General features: G+C 42.6%; 1 protein-coding gene across 3 annotated transcripts in view; it reads right to left on the bottom strand.

The window, feature by feature from the left end:
• Positions 1-27,425, bottom strand: part of FAM91A1 (family with sequence similarity 91 member A1) — a 454,979-nt gene that overhangs the window by 281,546 nt on the left and 146,008 nt on the right. For 2 of the 3 annotated variants that reach the window (XM_053715335.1, XM_053715337.1), the window contains one exon: positions 8,931-8,998. The exons of the other annotated variant lie outside the window; for it this stretch is intronic. In XM_053715335.1, coding sequence (XP_053571310.1) covers positions 8,931-8,998 — 68 coding nt within the window. The remainder of the gene's footprint in view (positions 1-8,930; positions 8,999-27,425) is intronic. 3 annotated transcript variants of the gene reach the window in all.

Below are 27,425 nucleotides of genomic sequence, written 5' to 3'. Positions count from 1 at the left end.
TCAAAAAATTGAGGAGTATATGGCCATAATTTATTCAATCAGAATCTAGCGCCAATCTCAATTATGAGCCATCTGTGATAGTGCTACAAAGGCCAAAAAATAAGCTAAGGATTGGATCAAATCTGTCCTGCTATGTGCATAATGGCTGATTCCCTAGCTACTCTCGAAAGGGAAAATCACAGAGAATGGTGAGGATAATCTAAAGCCTGTGATTTTTTAATAGGGGTCTGAGCATGTAAACTGGTGATATATACAGGACACCACATATGTCTAAATCAACTCAAGGCTAGAGTAACCAAATGGATAAAATAATGGGATCATATGGCATTATATCACTAGGATCCTACCTGAGAGTGGAACTTCGTAACTCCTAGAGTATGGTATTACCTGATATCTTTTGTAGGTAGGCTACGTTTAGATTCTTAATATATCCACAAGGATTTAATAAAGTGTACATGGACTCTCATTAATAAATGGGATGTTTAGAGACATCCTCCCAGTTATGACTCAAGGATAGGTGCTATAAGAAGCAATGCCAGTCCACATTTGCATTCAATCCACCTGGTTGCACAGTTCCAAGTCTATGGATCCACTTAGCCTCAATTTGTAGGAGCTTCTTCTTTCTGTTGCCTCCCCGTATCAAAGGTGGCACATGATCAATAAGTATGAAGCGCAAGTCCTTCACAGTGTGGTTCATCTGTAAAAAGTGGCGTGCCACTGGTTGTTCCGATGTGCCATCTTTGAGTGCAATCCTGATGGCACTCCGATGGTTAGCCATCCTCTTCTTAATGTCATCATCCGTCTTACCGACGTAATACAATCCACATGTACAATTCAACAGGTAGACCACAAATGGAGTAGAGCAAGTAAGATGATGTTGGATCTTAAAACTCTGATTGGTATGTGGATGATGGAAGGTTTTGCTCTGTATCATCGAATTGCACGTTGTGCATCCAAGGCACTTAAAGCATCCCTGTCTCTTCGATTTTAGCCATGTTTCCTTGATGTAGGCATGTCTTGGATCAGTGATCATCAGCATATCTTGAAGGTTACGCCCTCTTTTGTATCCCATCCTTGGTGGGGAGAATTCTTTAAAAGGTAGTTGTTGGTCTGTGGTCAGTAGACCCAATGGACCTTCACTGATTTTGCTACAATCCCAATATTCGGTGAATATGTCATGGTACAAGTCATCCGTTTTTCAACAGGTTTCATTCCTCCTGTTTTCAGTAGGGTACTCCTTTCTGTGTCTTTGGCTATTCTATGAGCTTTTTGGATGGTTGTATAGGAATATCCCCTCTGTAGAAATCTGATGGACATTTCTTCTAGCTGTCTTTCGCCATTAGTCCTTATAGAGTTGTGCCAATGGGATGGCTCTGATGAGTGATCTCGGGTGGCTACTACTTGCCAACAGTAGCGAGTTCCTGTCTGTAGGTTTTTGATACATGGTAGTTTCTAGTTGCCCATTCTCCTTAAATATTCTCAAGTCAAGGAAATCTATGGCTTCTTTGCTGGCCACCATCTTAAATTTCACCGGATGTGGTAGATCATTGAGATCGTGTACCCACTTCTGTAGATGTTCTTCTGTACCTCTCCACACCAGTAGCACATCATCAATGTATCTCATATACTTGATGATTTCAGGAATCTCATAAACATTCATGATGTTGGATTCATAATCCTCCATAAATAAGTTCGCATAGGACGGGGCCATGTTTGACCCCATGGCGGTCCCCGTGTTTTGTTGGTAGTACTTCAATTCAAATCGGAAGAAGTTTAATGTCAAACATACTTCAAGGATCTTGATAATGTAGGTACTGCTAGGCCCGACATAGGGATATCTAGAAAGAGCCTTTGTGACTGCCCTCATCCCATCTTGATGTGGGATGATTGTATATAGGCTTGTGACATCCATGGACACCAAGTAGTCATCTGCAGACAGATCTTGAACCTGTGAAAGATGTCCCAATACATCAGTCGAATCTTTAACGTATGATTTCATGTGTCCCACCAGTGGTTGGAGAAATGAATCAATCCACTTTGCCAAAGGACTCAGCAGGGATCCCCTTGCTGACACGATCGGGCGTCCAGGGGGTTTCTCCAGGCCCTTATGTACTTTGGGCAGGGTATACAGGATAGGGCAAATAGGATATGTCACTCGCAGCCAATCATATGTGTCTTTATTGATCCAACCTTCCGCTACACCTTCAAGCAGTAGATTATCAATTCGTTCTTGAAATAGATTGGTAGGATCCTTCTTAAGGGGTAGGTATACCCGGTCATCGTTTAATTGTGAGAGTATCTCTTCCTTGTAATCCTTGTAATTCAGGACTACTATGGCCCCACCTTTGTCCGCATTGCGGATCACAATGTTAGGATCACGGGCCAGACTCTCAATTGCTGCACGTTCCTCTTTGGAGATGTTATGTCTGAATAATTCTTTCGGCATTGTTGCAGCATCTTGTAGGACCAATCTAGTGTAGGTTTGTATGCTGGCAGCAGTGTGTTGAGGGTCAAATGTGCTCTTCTTTCTAAAAGTGGTCCCCCTTTCTTGCTGTTCTGTCATCTTAAAATGGTCTTTGAGCTTCAGATTTCTTTTAAACTTTTGGATGTCCAACCAAGTGTCGAATTCATCTGGTCTGTAAGTAGGGACAAACGTCAAACCTCTATCGAGGAGTGTTAATTCTGCTTTATTAAGCGAGCGATCAGACAGGTTCAGCACTATATTCTCCTGGTTCGTCCACGTCGTGGTGGTCTTCCAGTGAGTCCCACTCCTTCTTGGATGTGGTCTCCTTCCTTTTTTCGGTGGCTTGACCTTGTAGTCACCCCTAAAAAATGCGACTGAGAAGTTGAGGGGCTTGCATAATCATGTAATCCTGGAGTATCTGTGTCAGAACCTGAGCTTGTATCCACAGTATTCAGTTGTCTCCTGGTGTATACCCTCTGACGCCGAGGTCGCCTAGGCCTGTAATTCTGCCTCTCTTCAGGGCTCAAGAGCCATTTGAATACCTGTCTCTCCCTGTAGTCTTCAATCACTTGTTGTAATTTCTTATTTTTAAAGGCTATCAGGGAGTCCTTGTATTCCTTGACTTGGTGTGTAAGTTTATTCAACCAATTGTCACTCTGATCCTGTATCAGGATGGGGCCTTTCGTGGTATCAAATACCCCGATTTCTTCCTTGGTTTTGTTGAGTAGAACTCTGACTTCTTCCACCACCAACAATAATAGATCCAAGGAACACTTATTTAGCACTGCGCACCATTTTTTACAAAATTCACTGTTGTTTCTCCCAATCGTGGGTACGCTGTGTATCCTGAACCCCTTAGGGATCATTTTCTTTTTGTAATATTCTGATAAGTAGACCCCATGTAAATGTAGGTCTACCTCTCTTTTCTTCAATTTTAATAAATTCAAATACAGGGTTTGAATGGATTCAGTATCTGTTGTGATTTCCTCATGTTCAAATAAAATTCTTGCTGCATCCACCTCAGTCAGGGAGAGTGTATCAGCTCCCTCTACATCTGATGGTGCTATTGCAGGCAGGCCCTGTGAGGCACTAGTCAGTACAGGTGTATCCATAGTCCACAGCAAAGTGCAGGTGTCACCCAAGTGTAACCAAAAGTGATGATGGCTGAAGATAGGGAGGGTAGCAAGGCAGTGGGTGCTACACAATATAACACAGACTTCAATGTAGTGCACTCTCACTTGCCAACCCAGACACAGACCAGGGTGCTTAACGGAATGAATAATCTGAATATGAATAAGCACTCGCTGGATTTCAAAACCACAAAAATTTATTCGGCAGTGACGTTTCGGGGCATTCACCCCTTCCTCAGACAACCCAAAATGTGAAATCACAACAGATACTGAATCCATTCAAACCCTGTATTTGAATTTATTAAAATTGAAGAAAAGAGAGGTAGACCTACATTTACATGGGGTCTACTTATCAGAATATTACAAAAAGAAAATGATCCCTAAGGGGTTCAGGATACACAGCGTACCCACGATTGGGAGAAACAACAGTGAATTTTGTAAAAAATGGTGCGCAGTGCTAAATAAGTGTTCCTTGGATCTATTATTGTTGGTGGTGGAAGAAGTCAGAGTTCTACTCAACAAAACCAAGGAAGAAATCGGGGTATTTGATACCACGAAAGGCCCCATCCTGATACAGGATCAGAGTGACAATTGGTTGAATAAACTTACACACCAAGTCAAGGAATACAAGGACTCCCTGATAGCCTTTAAAAATAAGAAATTACAACAAGTGATTGAAGACTACAGGGAGAGACAGGTATTCAAATGGCTCTTGAGCCCTGAAGAGAGGCAGAATTACAGGCCTAGGCGACCTCGGCGTCAGAGGGTATACACCAGGAGACAACTGAATACTGTGGATACAAGCTCAGGTTCTGACACAGATACTCCAGGATTACATGATTATGCAAGCCCCTCAACTTCTCAGTCGCATTTTTTAGGGGTGACTACAAGGTCAAGCCACCGAAAAAAGGAAGGAGACCACATCCAAGAAGGAGTGGGACTCACTGGAAGACCACCACGACGTGGACGAACCAGGAGAATATAGTGCTGAACCTGTCTGATCGCTCGCTTAATAAAGCAGAATTAACACTCCTCAATAGAGGTTTGACGTTTGTCCCTACTTACAGACCAGATGAATTCGACACTTGGTTGGACATCCAAAAGTTTAAAAGAAATCTGAAGCTCAAAGACCATTTTAAGATGACAGAACAGCAAGAAAGGGGGACCACTTTTAGAAAGAAGAGCACATTTGACCCTCAACACACTGCTGCCAGCATACAAACCTACACTAGATTGGTCCTACAAGATGCTGCAACAATGCCGAAAGAATTATTCAGACATAACATCTCCAAAGAGGAACGTGCAGCAATTGAGAGTCTGGCCCGTGATCCTAACATTGTGATCCGCAATGCGGACAAAGGTGGGGCCATAGTAGTCCTGAATTACAAGGATTACAAGGAAGAGATACTCTCACAATTAAACGATGACCGGGTATACCTACCCCTTAAGAAGGATCCTACCAATCTATTTCAAGAACGAATTGATAATCTACTGCTTGAAGGTGTAGCGGAAGGTTGGATCAATAAAGACACATATGATTGGCTGCGAGTGACATATCCTATTTGCCCTATCCTGTATACCCTGCCCAAAGTACATAAGGGCCTGGAGAAACCCCCTGGACGCCCGATCGTGTCAGCAAGGGGATCCCTGCTGAGTCCTTTGGCAAAGTGGATTGATTCATTTCTCCAACCACTGGTGGGACACATGAAATCATACGTTAAAGATTCGACTGATGTATTGGGACATCTTTCACAGGTTCAAGATCTGTCTGCAGATGACTACTTGGTGTCCATGGATGTCACAAGCCTATATACAATCATCCCACATCAAGATGGGATGAGGGCAGTCACAAAGGCTCTTTCTAGATATCCCTATGTCGGGCCTAGCAGTACCTACATTATCAAGATCCTTGAAGTATGTTTGACATTAAACTTCTTCCGATTTGAATTGAAGTACTACCAACAAAACACGGGGACCGCCATGGGGTCAAACATGGCCCCGTCCTATGCGAACTTATTTATGGAGGATTATGAATCCAACATCATGAATGTTTATGAGATTCCTGAAATCATCAAGTATATGAGATACATTGATGATGTGCTACTGGTGTGGAGAGGTACAGAAGAACATCTACAGAAGTGGGTACACGATCTCAATGATCTACCACATCCGGTGAAATTTAAGATGGTGGCCAGCAAAGAAGCCATAGATTTCCTTGACTTGAGAATATTTAAGGAGAATGGGCAACTAGAAACTACCATGTATCAAAAACCTACAGACAGGAACTCGCTACTGTTGGCAAGTAGTAGCCACCCGAGATCACTCATCAGAGCCATCCCATTGGCACAACTCTACCGAGTAGTGAGGAATAACTCTATAAGGACTAATGGCGAAAGACAGCTAGAAGAAATGTCCATCAGATTTCTACAGAGGGGATATTCCTATACAACCATCCAAAAAGCTCATAGAATAGCCAAAGACACAGAAAGGAGTACCCTACTGAAAACAGGAGGAATGAAACCTGTTGAAAAACGGATGACTTGTACCATGACATATTCACCGAATATTGGGATTGTAGCAAAATCAGTGAAGGACCATTGGGATCTACTGACCACAGACCAACAACTACCTTTTAAAGAATTCTCCCCACCAAGGTTGGGATACAAAAGAGGGCGTAACCTTCAAGATATGCTGATGATCACTGATCCAAGACATGCCTACATCAAGGAAACATGGCTAAAATCGAAGAGACAGGGATGCTTTAAGTGCCTTGGATGCACAACGTGCAATTCGATGATACAGAGCAAAACCTTCCATCATCCACATACCAATCAGAGTTTTAAGATCCAACATCATCTTACTTGCTCTACTCCATTTGTGGTCTACCTGTTGAATTGTACATGTGGATTGTATTACGTCGGTAAGACGGATGATGACATTAAGAAGAGGATGGCTAACCATCGGAGTGCCATCAGGATTGCACTCAAAGATGGCACATCGGAACAACCAGTGGCACGCCACTTTTTACAGATGAACCACACTGTGAAGGACTTGCGCTTCATACTTATTGATCATGTGCCACCTTTGATACGGGGAGGCAACAGAAAGAAGAAGCTCCTACAAATTGAGGCTAAGTGGATCCATAGACTTGGAACTGTGCAACCAGGTGGATTGAATGCAAATGTGGACTGGCATTGCTTCTTATAGCACCTATCCTTGAGTCATAACTGGGAGGATGTCTCTAAACATCCCATTTATTAATGAGAGTCCATGTACACTTTATTAAATCCTTGTGGATATATTAAGAATCTAAACGTAGCCTACCTACAAAAGATATCAGGTAATACCATACTCTAGGAGTTACGAAGTTCCACTCTCAGGTAGGATCCTAGTGATATAATGCCATATGATCCCATTATTTTATCCATTTGGTTACTCTAGCCTTGAGTTGATTTAGACATATGTGGTGTCCTGTATATATCACCAGTTTACATGCTCAGACCCCTATTAAGAAATCACAGGCTTTAGATTATCCTCACCATTCTCTGTGATTTTCCCTTTCGAGAGTAGCTAGGGAATCAGCCATTATGCACATAGCAGGACAGATTTGATCCAATCCTTAGCTTATTTTTTGGCCTTTGTAGCACTATCACAGATGGCTCATAATTGAGATTGGCGCTAGATTCTGATTGAATAAATTATGGCCATATACTCCTCAATTTTTTGATATAATGGTCCCCTCTAGAATATTTAATTACATCTACTACAGTTCTAGAGATCTGTTTAGATTATATTATGTACTAATTAGTTTTACTCATCATGACTGCTGATAGATCTAGCACTGGATAACTCGCGATGAGATAGTCTATAGCTACCGCGTAGGTAGTTGTCATACAAGCAATCTCCCAAGTAGTTAAGCATGATGCGGTCAGATTGTGACATTAGTGAGGCTTATGTACTGATCTGTATATCGTTAAAGTGTTTGGTGGGTTGCCATGGTGATCTACTGCAGACATATGCATTTTGGCCTCTCTCTGGCGTGTTTGGTGACGTTGCGGTAGGTTGCTATGACAACGCATAACAACGCTTAGGGCATTGATCTCCGGGAGTGGTCCAAGTTGCTAACCCGGATGATGACACGCCCCCTCAGACCACGCGGTGGTTAGCGTGTTAGCTAATGGCGGAATACCCATACACTTTGAGGATTTTCTAGAGTAGATGCTTCTTATGAATAGTAAGTTGATTTGCAGCCAAGTGATTAAATGTCTCCGTGTACATTATAAATTTATCCGTGTACATTATATGTGATATAAATAAGCCACTGCTCATGGTAACAATAAGCCCTGTGAACACCTCAAGTTTTAATTACAGAGTATATTATAAGTAGACAGATTTATTTTCTATCTTCTGTTGACATATTCCATAGCCACCCACTATATTGTCACTGATACACTATTACATTACATTATATAGTGATATACTACACATATGCTTTTTAAGAATATACACTTTTGTTGACATTATACAGGAATGTAATTGTTGTTTGTTTAATCTACATCCCTTATTGTTTGCTCTGAATGTACTTTGATTGGCTGAAATTTGATGGGGGAGGAGTTTGAGTCATTATTTAACACTGCTTGTTTCACATTTTGGGTTGTCTGAGGAAGGGGTGAATGCCCCGAAACGTCACTGCCGAATAAATTTTTGTGGTTTTGAAATCCAGCGAGTGCTTATTCATATTCAGATTATTCATTCCGTTAAGCACCCTGGTCTGTGTCTGGGTTGGCAAGTGAGAGTGCACTACATTGAAGTATATATATATATATATATATATATATATATATATATATATATATATATATATATATATATATATATATACACACACATATATATATATATATATATATATATACATATATATATATATATATATATACACACACACACACACAATAAAATGGGAAATTGTTTAATTGCTTCATTCTTTAGATATCATTGGTTGAAGAAATATCAATGCACATTACTAGGCCAATCACATGAGGCATCTATGTGCAGCCATCAATCAGCCGCTACTGGACCTATTAAAATATGCTTTTCAACAAAGGATATCAAGAGAATGAAACAAATTAGATAATAGAAGTAAAATGGAAAGTTGTTTTAAATCGCATGCTCTTTCTAAATCATGAAAGAAAGAAAAATTAGATTTCATGTCCCTTTAAGTTACAAATAAATAGGTGTAAGGATGCTGATAATGTAATATGATGCTGTAAAGACTAAACATTACTGTAGCATAATACACCCTCTATGGTACAAAGAGCAAAATAACAAAGCACCTTTGATGATCTGCACTGGTTCATCAAGTCAATATACTGGTTCCTTCCTATGCCAAGAAGACGCAAGCCTAATAGAAAACAAAACAAGCAAACCTTAATTTGGCAGAATATGTAAGTGATAGGGAGTTTAAATAAACAATGATTGTAACAATGCACTGAAGTAGCAATGCTTATTAACTAATTTATAAAACAATTCAGCCATTTGATTAGACTCATCATCATTAAATGGACATAAAAACTAAATTCACGATTCATTCCAATTACTAGTGGTAATTTAAAGCCTGGCCAGCAGGAGGCAAACAGCAGCCCAGCAGAGCTGTTAAGTGTCACTTCCCTTACCCATAACCCCCAGTCATTATGCCGAAGGAAACGGAAAAAGAAGATAACACAAGGGTATAGAGGTGCCTGAGGTTTGTACAAAGAAACTGCCGCCTGAAATTTAAATAAGGGCGGGTAGTGGACTCTCCCTTCCTAGAAATAAATACATTTATCAGGTGAGCATAAATTTTGATTTCTTTCCTATGGCATGGAGAGTCCACGATTCATTCCAATTACTAGTGGGAACCAATACCCAAGCTAGAGGACACAGAATGAAAGGGAGGGATAAAAAGAGACGGACCTAAACAGAAGGCACCACCACTTGAAGAACTTAAACTCCCAAAGGAAGCCTCAGCCGAGGCAAAAGTATTAAATATGCCTTGCATAATTGCTCCACAGAAGCTTCATTTTTGAAAGCCCAAGAAGAGGAGACAGCCCTAGTGAAATGAGCCGTAATTCTCTCTGGGGGCTGTTTCCAGCTGTTTCATAAGCTAACCGGATAACACTTCTCAACCAGAGAAAAAGAGTAGTAGAAGAGGTCATCTGACCCTTACGCTTACCAGAAAAAAACAAAGGGAGCCTAAATATACACAGAGAGAAGCACACTCACAGGAACGTGTTAGCCTGTTCTATGGCGACTTACCACCTGGGTGCAGCTTCTTTTAGCCCCGTAATGCTTTTCACAGAGTAGAACTTTCCTGTAGTATATCAGTTTGCTCCGGCCTATTACGGTCAGTCCAGCGCCGAAATACCAGGCAATTCCTCTCTGAACAAGGAACACAGCAACCCCAGATGATCGTTTCGGCCTTCATTGGGCCTTGTCGGTGAGGTGTAGCCATATTCCTCTAAGCACACTGAGCAAGGAGTCCACGTCTGGTTTCCCCTTTTTCCCATAGGGAGATTAAATACACACAGAGAGAAGCACACTCACAGGAATGAACAAACGGCTCAATACTATTGTTAGCCTGTTCTATGGCGATTTACCACCTGGGTGCAGCTTCTTTTAACCCAGTAATGCTTTTCACAGAGTAGAACTTTCCTGTAGTATATTAGTCTGATCCCGCCTATTACAGTCAGTCCAGCGCCGAAATACCAGGCAGTATGACCCTGGGAAGTTTCCCTATGGGTGATACCAGACGTGTACTCCATGCCCAGTGTGCTTAGAAGAATGTGGCTGAACCTCACTGACTAGGCCCATAGGAGGCCGAAACGATCGTCTGGGGTTGTCATGTTCCTTGTTCAGAGGAGAATTGCCTGGTATTTCAGGGCTAGACCCAATATGACCTTTTAGAAGTTTCCCTATGGGTGATACCAGACGTGCACTCCTTGCCCAGTGTGTTTAGAGGAATGTGGCTGCACCTCACTGACGAGGTTTATAGGAGGCCGAAATTATCGTCTGGGGTTGTCATGGTCCTTGTTCAGAGGAGAATTGCCTGGTATTTCGGGGCTGGACTGACCCTACTTGGCGGGATCAGACTGAAATACTTCAGGAAAGTTTTCCTCTGTGAAAAGCACACTGGTCTAAAAGAGGCTGCTCCTGGGTGGTAAATCGCCATAGAACTAGCTGATGAGCTGTTCGTTCCTGGTAGAGCGCTTCTCTCTTCGTATGCAGAAAAAAACAAAGAACAGGGCAGAAGATTGCCGAAAATCTTTGAGATTGAAGGTAAAATTTCAGTGCACTCACAACATCCAGATCATGCAAAAGACGTTCCTTTTAAGAAGAAGGATCAGGACAAAAAGGAAGGAACCACGATTTCCTGAATAAAATTGCGATCCAACACTACCTTAAGAAGAAAACCCAGCATACATCCGCAAGAAATATAAGTAAGGGGAATCGCACTGCAGAGCCGAAAGTTCGGAAACTCTGCGAGCAGAAGAAATAGCAAGAAGAAACAAAACCTTCCAAGTTAATAATTTAATATCAACAGAATGCATCGGCTCAAACGGAGTCTACTGCAAAACCTCAGAGCAAAATTAAAGCTCTAAGGAGGAGCAATAGGTTGAAAAACAGGCCTGATTCTGACCAGGGCCTGAATAAAAGATAAAACATCTGGCAGAGCAAAAGAATAGCCAGGTGCAAAAATCTGACCCTTCAGAGCGCTGACTAACAAACCTTTCTTCAGACACTCCTGAAGAATAGACAAAATTTGGGGTACCCTTACCCTGCTCCAAGAGAAACCTTTCGAAATTTGTACCAAATTTATGGTAAATCCTGCAAGTAACAGGCTTACGAGCCTGAAGCACAGTATCATCGACCTTCCCAGAGAAGCCACGCCTAGCCAAAACTAGGTGTTCAATATCCAAGCAGTCAGCTTCAGGAAATCCAGATTTGGGAAGAGGAAGGGACCCTGAAGTAGAAGGTCCTTCCTCAGAGGTAACCTCCAAGATGGAGGAGATGACATCGACCCCAGATCCACAAACAAGATTGGCCAGGCAAGAGCTAATACAATCACAGAAGCCCTCCTTTATTTGGTGTAAGAAATGACTCGTGAAAGGAGAGCAAACGGAGGAAACAGGTATGCTGGACCGAAGTTTCAAAGTACCGCTACAGCGTTAATCAGAGCGGCTTGAGGATCTCTTGATCTTGAACCGTACCATAGGAGCTTGGCGTGTTGACACACCATCAGATCCAACTCCGGACCCCCCCACCTGAGGGATATCATTGAGAATACCTCCGGATGGAGAACCCACTCCCGGAGATGAAAGGTCTGCCTGCACAGAAAATCTGCATCCTAGTTGTCCACCCCTGGAATGAGAATGATGAATAGGAGACAATCGTGAGATCCCGCCCACTGAAAAATGCGGGTCAACTCCTTCATTGCTAACAAACTCCTAGTTCCTCCCTGGCGGTCGATGTAAGTCACTGAGGAGATGTTGTCCAATTGGAATCTGAGAAACCAGACCAAGGGTAGTTGAGGACAAGCTGTCAAGGCATAGAAGAATGCTCTCAACTCCAAAATGATTATCTCAACTCCAAAATGATTATTGGAAGAGAAGACTCCTCTCGAGTACAAAGACCCTGAGATTTAAAGGAGCCCCAAACTGCTCCCCAACCTGACAGGCTGGCGTCTGTTGACACATTCACCCTGGAAAGTCTCGGAAAGAATGTACCCTGAGACAGCAGGTCCTGCAAAATCCACCACAAAAGAAAGTCTCTTGATGGAGAATCCAGAGTTATCCTCTATGAGAGATCTGAGTGGTCTCTGTTCCATTGACTGAGCATGCATAGCTTTAGAGATGAGCATACATGGCTGTAGAAGTCTCAGACAGAACTGGGCAAATCGAATGATGTCCATGGCAGTAACCATGGGAAAGGCAATAAGCAAGAAGTTTGGATTTTCCGACATCTGTCAGAAAATTCTACTGTACATGGGTAGAGAATCTACAGTTATTTCCAAGAAACACAACCTGGTATCTAGAACTAGGAAACCAGATTCCAGATTCACCTTCCACCCGAGGAAATGTAGAATAGACAATATCTCAGAGAGATTTTGCTAGCTGAAAAAACAAAAAAGGCGCTTGAAACAAGATGTCGCCTAGGTTATACCCGAGATCTGACCACCTACAAAAGTAGCTAGGCCAAAGGAATAGGTAAGAAACTGGAAATGTATGTCCAGAAAGGCAAACCGTAGAAACTGAAGAAGGTCCCTGAGAAAGGGAACATGAACATATGCAACCTTCAGATCTATGGTAGTCATGAACTAACCCTCCGGGTAGAATGGAACAAATAGATTCCATTTTGAAAGACGGAATGGAATATGTAGAGACACTTTAAGTCTAAAATGGGATGGAAAGCTCTCTCCTTTTTTGGAAACCACAAAACGATTTGAATAGAATCCTTGCCCCTATTCCTCTCCCAGGGAAGTTAGTCCTTTATGCAACATAATTGTCCCTTCTATTGAAAGAGGACATATATTTAAAATTAAGCATATACCTGAACAGCAGAATACTGCAAATATACGGAAGAAAAGGATTAAAAAATAGGCAGATAACATGCTTATAGCAATCTCTATGCTATGGATTACTGTATAGAAAAAAGATAAACCATGAAAATACAATTCCAAAACATACATTTAGAATTAGACACATCAAAAATAAGCAGATAATGCTTATAACAATCTCCCGTAAACCTAAAACTGCAGAAAGAACAGGGATAGAATTTATATCCCTAAGAGCATCTTAAAATGTGCACAGTGGGCAAAAGATAAATATGTATATGATACGGTCCATCATATTATTCTACTGCAGAAACATAGGATTATTGAAAATGTCTGGAAGACAAAAAAAACAGACAAGCGGATATTCTGTTAAAACAAATTTCAGAGATACTAGACTCAAAAGGTAGGGATAAATCAATCTGGTTCGGGGATTTGGGGTCGATGTCATCTCCTCCATCTTGGAGGTTATCTATGAGGAAGGACCTTCTACTTCAGGGTCCCTTCCTCCTCCCAAATCTGGATTTCTTTAAGCCGACTGCTTGGAGATTGAACGCCTAGTTTTGGCTAGGCGTAGCGTCTCGGAGAAGGTCAATGATACTGTGCTTCAGGCTCGTTAGTCTGTTACTTGCAGAATTTACCATAAGTTTGGCGCAAATTCGAAAGGTTTCTCTTGGAGCAGGGTACCCCGAATTTTGTCTATTCTTCAAGAGTGTCTGGAGAAAGGTTTGTCAGTCAGTGCTCTGAAGGGTCAGATTTCTGCTCTGGCTATTCTTTTCCTCAAACATCTGGTAGATCTGCCAGATGTTTTATCTTTTATTCAGGCCCTGGTCAGAATCAAACCTGTGTTTCAACCTATTGCTCCTCCTTAGAGCTTTAATCTTGCTCTGAGGTTTTGCAGTAGGCTCAGTTTGAGTCAATACATTCTGTTGATATTAAATTATTAATTTGGAAGGTTTTGTTTCTTCTTACTATTTCTTCTGCTTGCAGAGTTTCCGAACTTTCGGCTCTGCAGTGCGATTCCCCTTACTTATATTTCTTGCGGATGTATGCTGGATTTTCCTCCTAAGGTAGTGTTGGATCGCAAGTTTATTCAGGAAATCGTGGTTCCTTCCTTTTGTCCCGATCCTTCTTCTCAGAAGGAACGTCTTTTGCATGATCTGGTTGTTGCGAGTGCTCTGAAATTTTACCTTCAATCTCAAAGATTTTCGGCAATCTTCTGCCCTGTTCTTTGTTTTTTTCTGGTAAGCATAAGGGTCAGAAGGCCTCTTCTACTACCCCTTTTCTCTGGTTGAGAAGTGTTATCCGGTTAGCTTATGAAACAGCTGGAAACAGCCCCCTGAGAGAATTACGGATTATTTCACTAGGGCTGTCTCCTCTTCTTGGGCTTTTAAAAATGAAGCTTCTGTGGAGCAAATATGCAAGGTGGCCATATGGTCTTCTTTGCATACCTTTACCAAATTTGACATATTTGATACTTTTGCCTCGGCTGAGGCTTCCTTTGGGAGTTTAAGTTCTTCAAGCGGTGGTGCCTTCTGTTTAGGCCCGTCTCTTTTTTTCCCTTCCTTTCATTCTGTGTCCTCTAGCTTGGGTATTGGTTCCCACTAGTAATTGGAATGAATCGTGGACTCTCCATGCCATAGGAAAGAAAACAAAATGCGTAGGAATGTATTTATTTCTAGGCATGGAGAGTCCACGACCGCCCTTATTTAAATTTCAGGCGACAGTTTCTTTGTACAAACCTCAGGCACCTCTATACCCTTGTGTTATCTTCTTTTTCCGTTTCCTTCGGCATAATGACTGGGGGTTACGGGTAAGGGAAGTGACACTTAACAGCTCTGCTGGGGTGCCGTTTGCCTCCTCCTGCTGGCCAGGAGTTGAATTCCCACTAGTAATTGGAATGAATCGTGGACTCTCCATGCCATAGGAAAGAAATACAATTATTTTTCCTTTCATGATTCAGATGGAGCGTACAATCAAAATTTACTTAAAGGGACACTGAACCCAAATTTTTTTTCTTTTGTGATTCAGATAGAGCATGCAATATTAAGAAACTTTATAATTTACTCCTATTACCAATTTTTCTTTGTCCTCTTGCTAGCTTTATTTAACCCTTTGAGTGCTAATGACGGCTCTGAGCCGTCACAGAGTTTCTCACTCTGGTGCTAATGACGGCTCAGAGTCGTCATGAGCACTCTCCCACCTTGAGGGAGATCTGGGGGCTCCTTGCTGCTCCTACCCCGGCGATTGTGCCTGTAGAGTGACAGGCATCGCCGGGACTTCACATGATGCGCAGTGACGTCACACGCAATTACGTGATGACGTCACCGCGCAATTTTATTTATACTTAACAATGTTAAGTATAGGAGGAGGGGGCATGCTGCTTAGAAGCCGGTATCTGAGGCATCTAAGCCGCTACAGACCCCCAAGACCCATTGTTGGAAAGGTAATCGCCTAACATTTACAACAGTGTGGGGGTCTGTAAAAAAAATAAAAAAGTTAAAAAAAAAAAAAAAGTTTTCAAAAATTGCAATAATAATAAAAAAATTTAGCACCCAGGTGGGAAATGGCTTAGCAGCCAAAGGGTTAAAAAAAAAAAAAAAAGGCATCTAAGCTTTTTTTTTTTTTGTTCAGATCTGTGGACAGCATTTTTTTATTGGTGGATTAATTTATCCACCAATCAGCAAGAACAACCCAGGTTGTTCACCAAAAATGGGCCGGCATATAAACCTAAATTCTTGCATTTCAAATAAAGATACCAAGAGAATGAAGTAAATTTGATAATAGGAGTAAATTAGAAAGTTGCTTAAAATTGCATGCTCTATCTGAATCACGAATGAAACATTTTGGGTTCAGTGTCCCTTTAATTCTCTTGGTATTCTTCTGGAATATCATGTAGGACTAATCTACGGTAATGTGTATCTAGACTTTAGCAAAGCATTGGACACTAAGCCGCACAACAAACTTATTTACAAAATGTATTGTCTTGGAGTAAATGCTAAGATTGCTAAGTGGGTAGAATGCTGGCTTAAAGTGATAGTAAATTGTAGCTATATTTAAAAGCTAGCCTCAATCTATAGAATCAATTAAATGGACCTCGATTCATAATTTTGAAGTGAAATGGCTCTAACACATATATTTTATTTACTGTTCTATTAAAATAACCCCATCTGCTGCCCACCAAAAAAAAAAAAAAATTTATGCTTACCTGATAAATTACTTTCTTTTACGATATGACGAGTCCACAGATTTCATCCTTACTTGTGGGATATTAACCTCCTGCTAACAGGAAGTGGCAAAGAGCACCACAGCAGAGCTGTATATATAGCCCCTCCCTTCCCCTCCACCTCCAGTCATTCGGCCGAAGGTTATAGGAAGAGAAAAGGAAAGGCTAAAAAGGTGCAGAGGTGGCTCAAGTTTACAAAAAATATAAAGAAAAACTGTCTTAAAAAGAACAGGGTGGGCCGTGGACTCATATCGTAAAAGAAAGTAATTTATCAGGTAAGCATAAATTTAGTTTTCTTTTACAAAGATATGACGAGTCCACGGATTTCATCCTTACTTGTGGGAAACCAATACCAAAGCAATAGAACACGGATGAAAAGGAGGGACAAGACAGGAACCTAAACAGAAGGCACCACTGCTTGAAGAACCTCTCCCAAAGATAGCCTCAGAAGAAGCAAAAGTATCAAATTTGGAAAATTTGGAAAAAGTGTGAAAGGACGACCAAGTCGCAGCCTTACAAATCTATTAAACAGATGCATCGTTTTTAAAAGCCCATGTGGAAGCCACAGCTCTAGTAGAATGAGCCGTAATTCTTTCAGGAGGCTACTGTCCAGCAATCTCATATGCCAGACGGATGATAATTCTCAGCCAAAAAGAAAGAGAGGTAGCCGTAGCTTTCTGACCCCTACGCTTTTCAGAATAAACAATGAATAATGAAGATGATTGACGGAAATCCTTTGATGCCTGTAAGTAAAACTTTAAGGCACGGACCACGTCCAAGGTATGTAACATACGCTCCTTCTTAGAAGAAGGATTAGGACACAAGGAAGGAACAACAATTTCCTGATTAATATTCTTATTCGAAACAACCTTAGGAAGAAAACCAGGTTTGGTACGTAAAACCACCTTATCAGAATGAAATATGAGATAAGGCGAATCACACTAACGCTGAAAGCTCAGAAACTCTTCGAGCAAAAGAAATAGCAACCAAAAACAAAACTTTCCAAGATAACAGTTAAATATCTATGGAATGCATAGGTTCAAACGGAACCCCTTGAAGAACTCGAAGAACTAAATTCAAACTCCAGGGAGGAGTAATAGGTCTAAATACAGGCTTAATCCTAGATAGAGCCTGACAAAAAGACTGAACATCTGGTACATTTGCCAAACGTTTGTGAAACAGAATTGACAAAGCTGAAATTTGTCCCTTTAAGGAACTCGTTGATAACCCTTTCTACAATCCTTCTTGGAGAAAAAACAGAATCCTAGGAATCCTAACTTTACTCCATGAGTAACCCTTGGATTCACACCAATAAAGATATTTATGCCATATCTTATGATAGATTTTTCTAGTGACAGGCTTTCTAGCCTGTATCAAAGTATTGATAACAGAATCAGAGAATCCTCGCTTAGATAAAATCAAGCGTTTAATCTCCACGCAGTCAGCTGCAGAGAAATTAGATTTGGATGTTGGAAAGGACCTTGAATGAGAAGGTCCTGTCTCAATGGAAGTTTCCACAGTGGCAGAGAGGACATGTCCACTAGATCCGCGTGGCCACGCAGGCCCTATCAGGATCACTGAAGCTCTCTCCCTCCGCGTGGGAGGAGAGGAAACGGCGGAAACACACAAGCTAGGCTGAACAACCAAGGCACTGCCAAGGCATCTATCAGTTCGGCCTGAGGATCCCTTGACCGGGATCCGTATCTTGGAAGCTTGGCATTCTGTCGGGATGCCATTAAATCCAATTCCGGTCTGCCCCATCTGAGAATCAATGAGGCAAATACCTCCGGGTGAAGTTCCCACTCCCCCGGATGAAAAGTCTGTTGACTTAGAAAATCTGCTTCCCAGTTCTCTACTCCTGGGATGTAGATCGCTGACAGATGACAAGAGTGGGCCTCGGCCCAACTGATTATCTTGGATACCTCTATCATCGCTAAGAAACTCCTTGTTCCCCTTGATGATTGACATATGCCACAGTCGTGATGTTGTCCGACTGGAATCGGATGAATTTTACCGAAGCCAATATTTATGCTTGAAGCGCATTGAATATTGCTCTCAGTTCCAGAATATCGATTGGAAGAAGAGACTCCACTTGAGTCCAAACACCCTGAGCCTTCAGGGATTTCCAAACAGCACCCCAGCCCAGAAGGCTGGCATCTGTTGTCACTATCACCCACGAGGGTCTGTGGAAACAAATCCCTTGGGACAGATGATCCGGCGACAACCACCAAAGAAGAGAGTTTCTTGTCTCTTGATCCAGATTTATCTGAGGAGATAAATCCACATAATCCCCATTCCACTATCCGAACATGCACAGTTGCAGTGGTCTGAGATGAAAGCGAGCAAACGGAACAATGTCCATTGCCGCTACCATTAATCCAATTACTTCCATACACTGAGCCACTGATGGCCTAGGAATGGACTGAAGTGCTCGGCAAGTATTTAGAATCTTTGATTTTCTGACCTCCGTCAGAAATATTTTCATGGCTACCGAGTCTATCAGAGTTCCCAAGAAAGGAACCGTTGTCTGTGGGACAAGTGAACTCTTCTCTATGTTCAACTTCCAGCCGTGAGTTCTCAGAAAAGACAACACTGTGTCCGTGTGAGAGTTTGTCAGATGAGATGTTGACGCCTGAATCAGAATGTCATCCAGATAAGGCGCCACCGCTATTCCTCGCGGTCTGAGAACCGCCAAAAGAGACCCTAGATACAGTGTTCCTCTCAGAGCCAGAAGATTCTCTCCCGGAGTTGTTTAAGCCCTTAGCGGAGTTTACAGCCGTGTCCTATTATAAACTAAATTACGCAAAGACGGGGCATATGCTCTGGGCCTCCATGCTCATAGATTGCAGATTTTGAGGGAGCGATATCCTTTTAAGTGGTCTATGGACAGTTTGACACACTTGGGTGTGGAGCTGTCTCATGACCCCAAGATAATTATTAAGAAAAATTATGAACCTCTCCTTCAAGACTTTAGAAAGATAACTACAAAATGGTCCGGGTTAGAAGTGTCTTGGACGGGTAGAGTTATGGCCCTAAAAATGATGCTACTCCCCACGCTAACATATCTCTTTCGCTACTTACCGGTGGCAGTCCCTGCCTACCTCATTAACGATTTCCAGTCAGTTTTTACCAGGTACATATGGAAATGTCGCCCTCCCAGAATCTCTCTACTCCAATTACAGAAGCCGAGAGAATGTGGCGGTATCTCAATACCTAATGTAGCCCACTGCTATAAGGGGGCCACGTTAACACATATTGCTGCCTGGGGAGTTCGAACTGATACTTCAAGGTGGTACCAGATTGAACAAGCTACGTTACCTGCCGGGGTGGATCTGGTTGATCTGATCTGGATTCCTGACCATGCCGATTTTAATAAGGGAATCTACAGTACCATTATAAAAACATGTCTGAGATGCTGGAGAGAGTTTCGCTCACACAAATCGATAGCCCCCCACCCTTCGCCTATTCACTCACTGAAGGCCATACTACAGTGCCTCAATGATTCGAGACCCAAACTTTGGGAAACCCTAGAGATTAAACAGATTTCTGACCTTTATAGGGGTGATACTCTCATGTTACCACCGGAAAATTTCCCAACTGAGGACTTTCCTAAGGACTTACAATTTGAACATCTTAGATTGACCTCACTACTTCTCTCTTGGGGATTCCCCAAGTCGGGAACCCGGGCTTTCACACAGTGGGAGAGACGTTGGATAGCTGGTAAATCAATTAAGGGCTCACTGTCCTTTAACTACAAACTTCTTCTTGATTCCCCCCCATTTTGTTAAACCGGGTGCCGTGAGGGACTGGGAGAGAGACCTGGGGGGGGTGCATCTGGATGTGGTTTGGCAACAAGCTCTTTGAGACGTGAAGCTAGCAGCTCGCTGCTCAAACCTTTTTGAATTATATATTAAACTGCTACTGCGCTGGCACTGGGTCCCGACTAGGTTACACAGTGTATTTCCCCTTAGATCTTCAGACTGCTGGAGGGGGTGTGGGCAGAGAGGTACTCACCTCCATATCTGGTGGAGTTGCCCTAAATTGAGTGCCTTTTGGGCCTCGGTCGCGGACATGCTACTCCGCTTAAGCTTAGTACAACAACTAACTGGAGATATTGCGCTCTTTCACCTAGGGCTCCACACACTTCAGAAACCCCTTAGAATCCTAGATGTCATCATCCTCCTAGCCGCAAAATTAGCTATAGCTAGGCAATGGGCTAGAGACTCCCCTTTGTCTCTAACTCTGGTTTTAGATATCTTAACTTATTTGCAGAGAATGGAGGAATACTCATTGAGAGCTGAAGGACGCTCTGATTTCTACTATACGGTCTGGTGCCCATGGGATGAGTTCCAGAGAAATAACCCACAATATGGCAGTAGACACTGAAACGCTCACAGCATACTTATATACCCTGGGTTAAGCAGGAGATTCTCTAATAAAGGACATCTGCCTCCACCTTTAGTGCCCCTTACCGCCTTTTTTCCCTTCCCCCCTCCACTCCCACCTTTTTTTTTTTTTTTTCTTTTCCCCTTCCCCCCGTCATTTGATAGCTCATGAAGATGCTCTTCGGACCCTACACTAGGTAAATTTTCTCCTATTTATGTACTACCCATCTAAATGTTTATAAACTCTAAACAAAATACTACCGCATATTCAAGAACGTTCACCCTGTTATTTTATTTGTATTTGGTTAAAATTGTTTATTACCTAATTGTTCATCAGTTTACATAATGTGCCCTTTATTCTTACATAAAGACCTTGATCCCTTGACTGGATCTGCTGTATATGAGGTTCACTGTGTTCTTTTTAAAAAAAAAAAAAAAATAGTGATAAACTATAAGGAGGTGCTTAAGTCTGTCCTGTCATATCGGACTGTGATGTGAAGTTGCAGGATTAATCTCTTTTCTTTATGTTAACCTTTTTGAAACCGATAACAAACTGTTAATTTTCTGATGTGTCTATTTTGTTAACACATTTCTCACTTCAATAAAAAAAATTTTTTTTAACAAATAAGACCCTAGAACCTTTGTGAAGATTCTGGGTGCTGTGGCCAATCCGAAGGGAAGAGCCACGAATTGATAATGTTTTTCCAGAAAGGCAAACCTTAGAAACTGATGATGATCCTTATGGATAGGAATATGAAGGTAAGCATCCTTCAAGTCCACGGTAGTCATATATTGACCCTCCTGGATCATTGGTAAAAACAGAATTTATGCTTACCTGATAAATTACTTTCTCTTACAGGTGTATTCAGTCCACGGCCCGCCCTGATATTTAAGTCAGGTTCAAATTTACTTTACAATAACTACAGTCACCACTGCACCCTATGGTTCTCCTTTTTCTCCTAACCGTCGGTCGAATGACTGGGGGGGCGGAGCCTGAGGGGAGCTATATGGACAGCTTTGCTGTGTGCTCTCTTTGCCACTTCCTGTAGGGATTGAGAATATCCCACAAGTAAGGATGAATCCGTGGACTGAATACACCTGTAAGAGAAAGTAATTTATCAGGTAAGCATAAATTCTGTTTTTACCAATGATCCAGGAGGGTCAATATATGACTACCGTGGACTTGAAGGATGCTTAACTTCATATTCCTATCCATAAGGATCATCATCAGTTTCTAAGGTTTGCCTTTCTGGAAAAACATTATCAATTCGTGGCTCTTCCCTTCGGATTGGCCACAGCACCCAGAATCTTCACAAAGGTTCTAGGGTCTTATTTGTTCAATAATTTTTTTTTTTTTTTTATTTTTTTTTAACAAATAAGACCCTAGAACCTTTGTGAAGATTCTGGGTGCTGTGGCCAATCCGAAGGGAAGAGCCACGAATTGATAATGTTTTTCCAGAAAGGCAAACCTTAGAAACTGATGATGATCCTTATGGATAGGAATATGAAGGTAAGCATCCTTCAAGTCCACGGTAGTCATATATTGACCCTCCTGGATCATTGGTAAAAACAGAATTTATGCTTACCTGATAAATTACTTTCTCTTACAGGTGTATTCAGTCCACGGATTCATCCTTACTTGTGGGATATTCTCAATCCCTACAGGAAGTGGCAAAGAGAGCACACAGCAAAGCTGTCCATATAGCTACCCTCAGGCTCCGCCCCCCCAGTCATTCGACCGACGGTTAGGAGAAAAAGGAGAACCATAGGGTGCAGTGGTGACTGTAGTTATTGTAAAGTAAATTTGAACCTGACTTAAATATCAGGGCGGGCCGTGGACTGAATAAACCTGTAAGAGAAAGTAATTTATCAGGTAAGCATAAATTCTGTTTTCTCTTACTTGGTGTATTCAGTCCACGGATTCATCCTTACTTGTGGGATACCAATACCAAAGCAATAGGACACGGATGAAGGGAGGGAACAAGTAAGGTAACCTAAACGGAAAACACCACTGTTTGTAAAACCTTTCTCCCAAAAATAGCCTCCGAAGAAGCAAAAGTATCGAATTTATAAAATTTGGCGAATGTATGCAGTGAAGACCAAGTCGCTGCCTTACAAATCTGTTCAACAGAAGCCTCATTCTTGAAAGCCCATGTGGAAGCCACAGCTCTGGTGGAATGAGCTGTAATTCGTTCAGGAGGCTGCTTACCAGCAGCCTCATAAGCCAATCCGATGATGCTTTTCAGCCAGAATGAAAGAGAGGTAGCAGTCGCTTTCTGACCTCTCCTCTTACCAGAATACACAACAAACAAGGATGATGTTTGTCTGAAATCTTTAGTTGCTTTTAAATAGAACTTTAAAGCACGAACCACATCAAGATTGTGCAACAGTCGTTCCGTCTTAGAAACTGGATTAGGGCACAGAGAAGGAACAATGATTTCCTGGTTAATATTCTTATTAGAAACCACCTTTGGAAGGAAACCAGGTTTAGTACGCAAAACAACCTTATCTGCATGGAACACCAGATAGGGTGAACCACACTGCAAAGCAGACAATTCTGAAACTGTTCGAGCAGAAGAAATAGCTACTAAAAACAAAACATTCCAAGATAATAACTTGATATCTATGGAATGCAAAGGTTCAAACGGAACCCCTTGAAGAACTGAAAGAACTAAATTTAGACTCCATGGAGGAGCCACAGGTCTGTAGACAGGCTTGATTCTAACTAGGGCCTGTGCAAACGCCTGAACGTCTGGTACAGCTGCCAGACGCTTGTGTAACAGAATAGACAGAGCAGATATCTGTCCCTTTATGGAACTAGCTGACAGACCTTTCTCCAAACCTTCCTGGAGAAAAGACAATATCCTTGGAATCCTAACCTTACTCCACGAGTAACCCTTGGATTCACACCAGCAAAGATATTTCCGCCATATCTTATGGTAAATTTTCCTGGTGACAGGCTTTCTGGCCTGTATCAGAGTATCTATAACTGAATCAGAGAAACCCCGCTTAGCTAGGATTAAGCGTTCAATCTCCAAGCAGTCAGTTGCAGAGAAACTAGATTTGGATGCTTGAAAGGACCTTGGATTAGAAGATCCTGCCTCGATGGCAGTTTCCATGGTGGGACCGATGACATGTCCACTAGGTCTGCATACCAAGTCCTGCGTGGCCACGCAGGCACTATCAGAATTACCGAAGCCTTCTCCTATTTGATTCTGGCTATTAGCCGAGGGAGAAGAGGAAACAGTGGAAAGACGTAAGCTAGACTGAATGACCAAGGCGCTATTAATGCATCTATCAATGCCGCCTTGGGATCCCTGGATCTGGATCCGTAAAGGGGAAGTTTGGTGTTCTGACGGGATGCCATCAGATCCAACTCTGGAATGCCCCAAAGCTGGGTCAGCTGAGCAAAAACCTCCGGGTGGAGTTCCCACTCCCCCGGATGGAAAGTCTGACGACTTAGAAAATCCGCCTCCCAGTTGTCTACCCCTGGGATGTGAATTGCAGATAGATGGCAGGAGTGATCCTCCGCCCATTTGATAATCTTGGATACTTCCTTCATCGCTAGGGAGCTCTTTGTTCCTCCCTGATGATTGATGTACGCCACAGTCGTGATGTTGTCCGACTGAAATCTGATGAATTTGGCCTCTGCTAGTTGAGGCCACGCCTGGAGCGTATTGAATATCTCTCTCAGCTCCAAAATGTTTATCGGGAGAAGAGATTCTTCCCGAGACCATAGTCCCTGAGCCTTCAGGGAGTTCCAGACCGCACCCCAGCCTACCAGACTGGCATCGGTCGCGACAATGATCCACTCCGGTCTCTGGAAACTCATTCCCTGAGACAGGTGATCTTGAGACAACCACCAGAGAAGAGAGTCTCTGGTTTTTTGATCCATTTGAATTTGAGGAGACAAATCCGTGTAATCTCCATTCCACTGTTTGAGCATGCACAGCTGCAGTGGTCTGAGATGGATTCGGGCGAAAGGGACTACGTCCATTGCCGCAACCATTAAACCAATTACTTCCATGCACTGAGCCACGGAAGGCCGAGGAATGGAATGAAGAACTCGGCAAGTATTCAGCAGTTTTGACTTCCTGACCTCTGTCAGAAAGATTTTCATTTCTACCGAGTCTATTAGTATTCCCAGAAAAGGAACCCTTGTGAGTAGGGACAGAGAACTCTTTTCTACGTTCACCTTCCACCCGTGAGACCTTAGAAAGGCCAGAACAATGTCCGTATGAGCCTTGGCTCTGCGAAAGGATGACGCCTGTATTAATATGTCGTCTAGGTAAGGTGCTACTGCAATGCCCCGCGGTCTTAGAACCGCTAGAAGGGACCCTAGCACCTTTGTGAAAATTCTGGGAGTGGTGGCCAACCCGAAAGGAAGGGCCACGAACTGGTAATGTTTGTCCAGAAAGGCGAACCTTAGGAACTGATGGTGATCTTTGTGGATAGGAATATGTAGGTACGCATCCTTTAGATCCACGGTAGTCATATATTGACCTTCCTGGATCATCGGCAAGATTGTCCGAATGGTTTCCATCTTGAAAGACGGAACTCTGAGGAATTTGTTTAGAATTTTTAAATCCAGGATTGGCCTGAAAGTTCCTTCCTTTTTGGGAACTACGAACAGGTTTGAGTAAAAGCCCAGTCCTTGTTCTGCAATTGGAACTGGGTGTATCACTCCCATTTTTAGTAGATCTTCTACACAGCGTAAGAACGCCTATTTCATTGTTTGGTCTGAAGACAAACGAGAAATGTGGAATCTTCCCCTTGGGGGAGAATCCTTGAATTCTAGAAGGTACCCCTGAGCAACTATTTCTAATGCCCAGGGATCCGGCAAGCCTGAGCAAAGAGAAAAAGTCTGCCCCCTACCAGATCCGATCCCGGATCGGGGGCTACCCCTTCATGCTGTCTTGGTAGCAGGAGCAGGCTTCTTGGCCTGTTTACCCTTATTCCAGCTCTGCAAGGGTTTCCAGGTTGCTTTGGGCTGGGAAGCGTTATCTTGCTTTGCGGCAGCAGAGGCTGCAGCAGGTCCGCTCCTGAAGTTGCGAAAGGAGCGAAAATTAGCCTTGTTTTTGGCCTTAAACGGCCTATCTTGTGGAAGGGCATGGCCCTTGCCCCCAGTGATATCTGAAATAATTTCTTTCAGCTCTGGGCCAAATAGGGTTTTCCCCTTGAAGGGAATATTTAACAGTTTTGTTTTGGACGACACATCCGCCGACCACGATTTGAGCCAAAGCGCTCTTCGCGCCATGATGGCAAAACCGGAGTTTTTCGCCACTAGTTTAGCTAATTGGAGAGCGGCATCAGTGATAAAAGAATTAGCCAGCTTTAAAGCATGAATTCTATCCATGACCTCATCTTATGAAGTCTCCCTCTGGAGCGACTCCTCCAGGGCCTCGAACCAAAAAGCCGCTGCAGTAGTTACCGGAATAATGCAAGCAATTGGTTGAAGCAGAAAACCTTGCTGAACAAAAATTTTCTTCAGCAATCCTTCCAATTTTTTATCCATAGGATCTTTGAAAGCACAACTGTCCGCTATTGGTATAGTTGTACGCTTAGCCAGTGTTGAAACAGCCCCCTCTACCTTAGGGACTGTCTGCCACGCGTCCCGCCTAGGGTCGTTTATGGGGAACATTTTCTTAAAGATAGGTGGGGGAACAAAGGGTACACCTGGTCTCTCCCACTCCTTAGTCACAATATCCGCCACCCTCTTTGGGATCGGAAATGCCTCTGTGTATACAGGGACCTCTAAAAATCTGTCCATTTTACACAATTTTTCAGGGACCACCATTCTAACACCACATACTCTTTACCCTCCCGTGGAGATGCCACTTGTTAGAGCGGCAAAGAGAATGACTGGGGGGGCGGAGCCTGAGGGGAGCTATATGGACAGCTTTGCTGTGTGCTCTCTTTGCCACTTCCTGTAGGGATTGAGAATATCCCACAAGTAAGGATGAATCCGTGGACTGAATACACCAAGTAAGAGAAATTGTTTGTATTGTCTCCATCTTGAATGATGGAACTCTTAGAAATTTGTTTAGACACTTGAGATCTAAAATGGGTCTGAACGTTCCCTCCTTTTTGGGAACCACAAATAGGTTTGAGTAAAACCCCTGTCCCTATTTTGGAACTGGACAAATTACTCCCATTGTAGAAAGGTCTTTCACACAGCGTAAGAAAACCTCTCTTTTTATCTAGTTAGCAGATAACTTTGAAAGATGAAATCTCCCTCTTAGGAGAAAATCCTTGAATTCCAATAGATAACCGTGGGTCACTATTTCTAGTTCCCAGGGATCCTGAACATCTCTTGCCCAAGCCTGAGCAAAGAAAGACTCTGCCCCCTACTAGATCCAGTCCCAGATTGGGGGCCGCCCTTCATGCTGTCTTAGGAGCAGGAGCGGGCTTTTTGTATTGTTTACCCTTATTACGGTTCTGATTAGGTCTCCAGACTGACTTAGATTGGGTAAAATTCCCTTCCTGCTTTGAAGAAGAAGAAGAAGCGGGGGGTCCTCCTTTAAAGTTCCATAAGGAACAAAAATTATTCTGTTTACCCCTCATTTTAACCGACATCCTGAGGTAGGGCATGGCCTTTACCTCCTGTAATATCAGAAATTATTTCTTTTAA

The sequence above is a fragment of the Bombina bombina genome, chromosome 5 (assembly GCF_027579735.1).
Source record: "Bombina bombina isolate aBomBom1 chromosome 5, aBomBom1.pri, whole genome shotgun sequence".
Taxonomy (NCBI): domain Eukaryota; kingdom Metazoa; phylum Chordata; class Amphibia; order Anura; family Bombinatoridae; genus Bombina; species Bombina bombina.
This window is presented reverse-complemented; position numbering and strand designations above follow the sequence as displayed.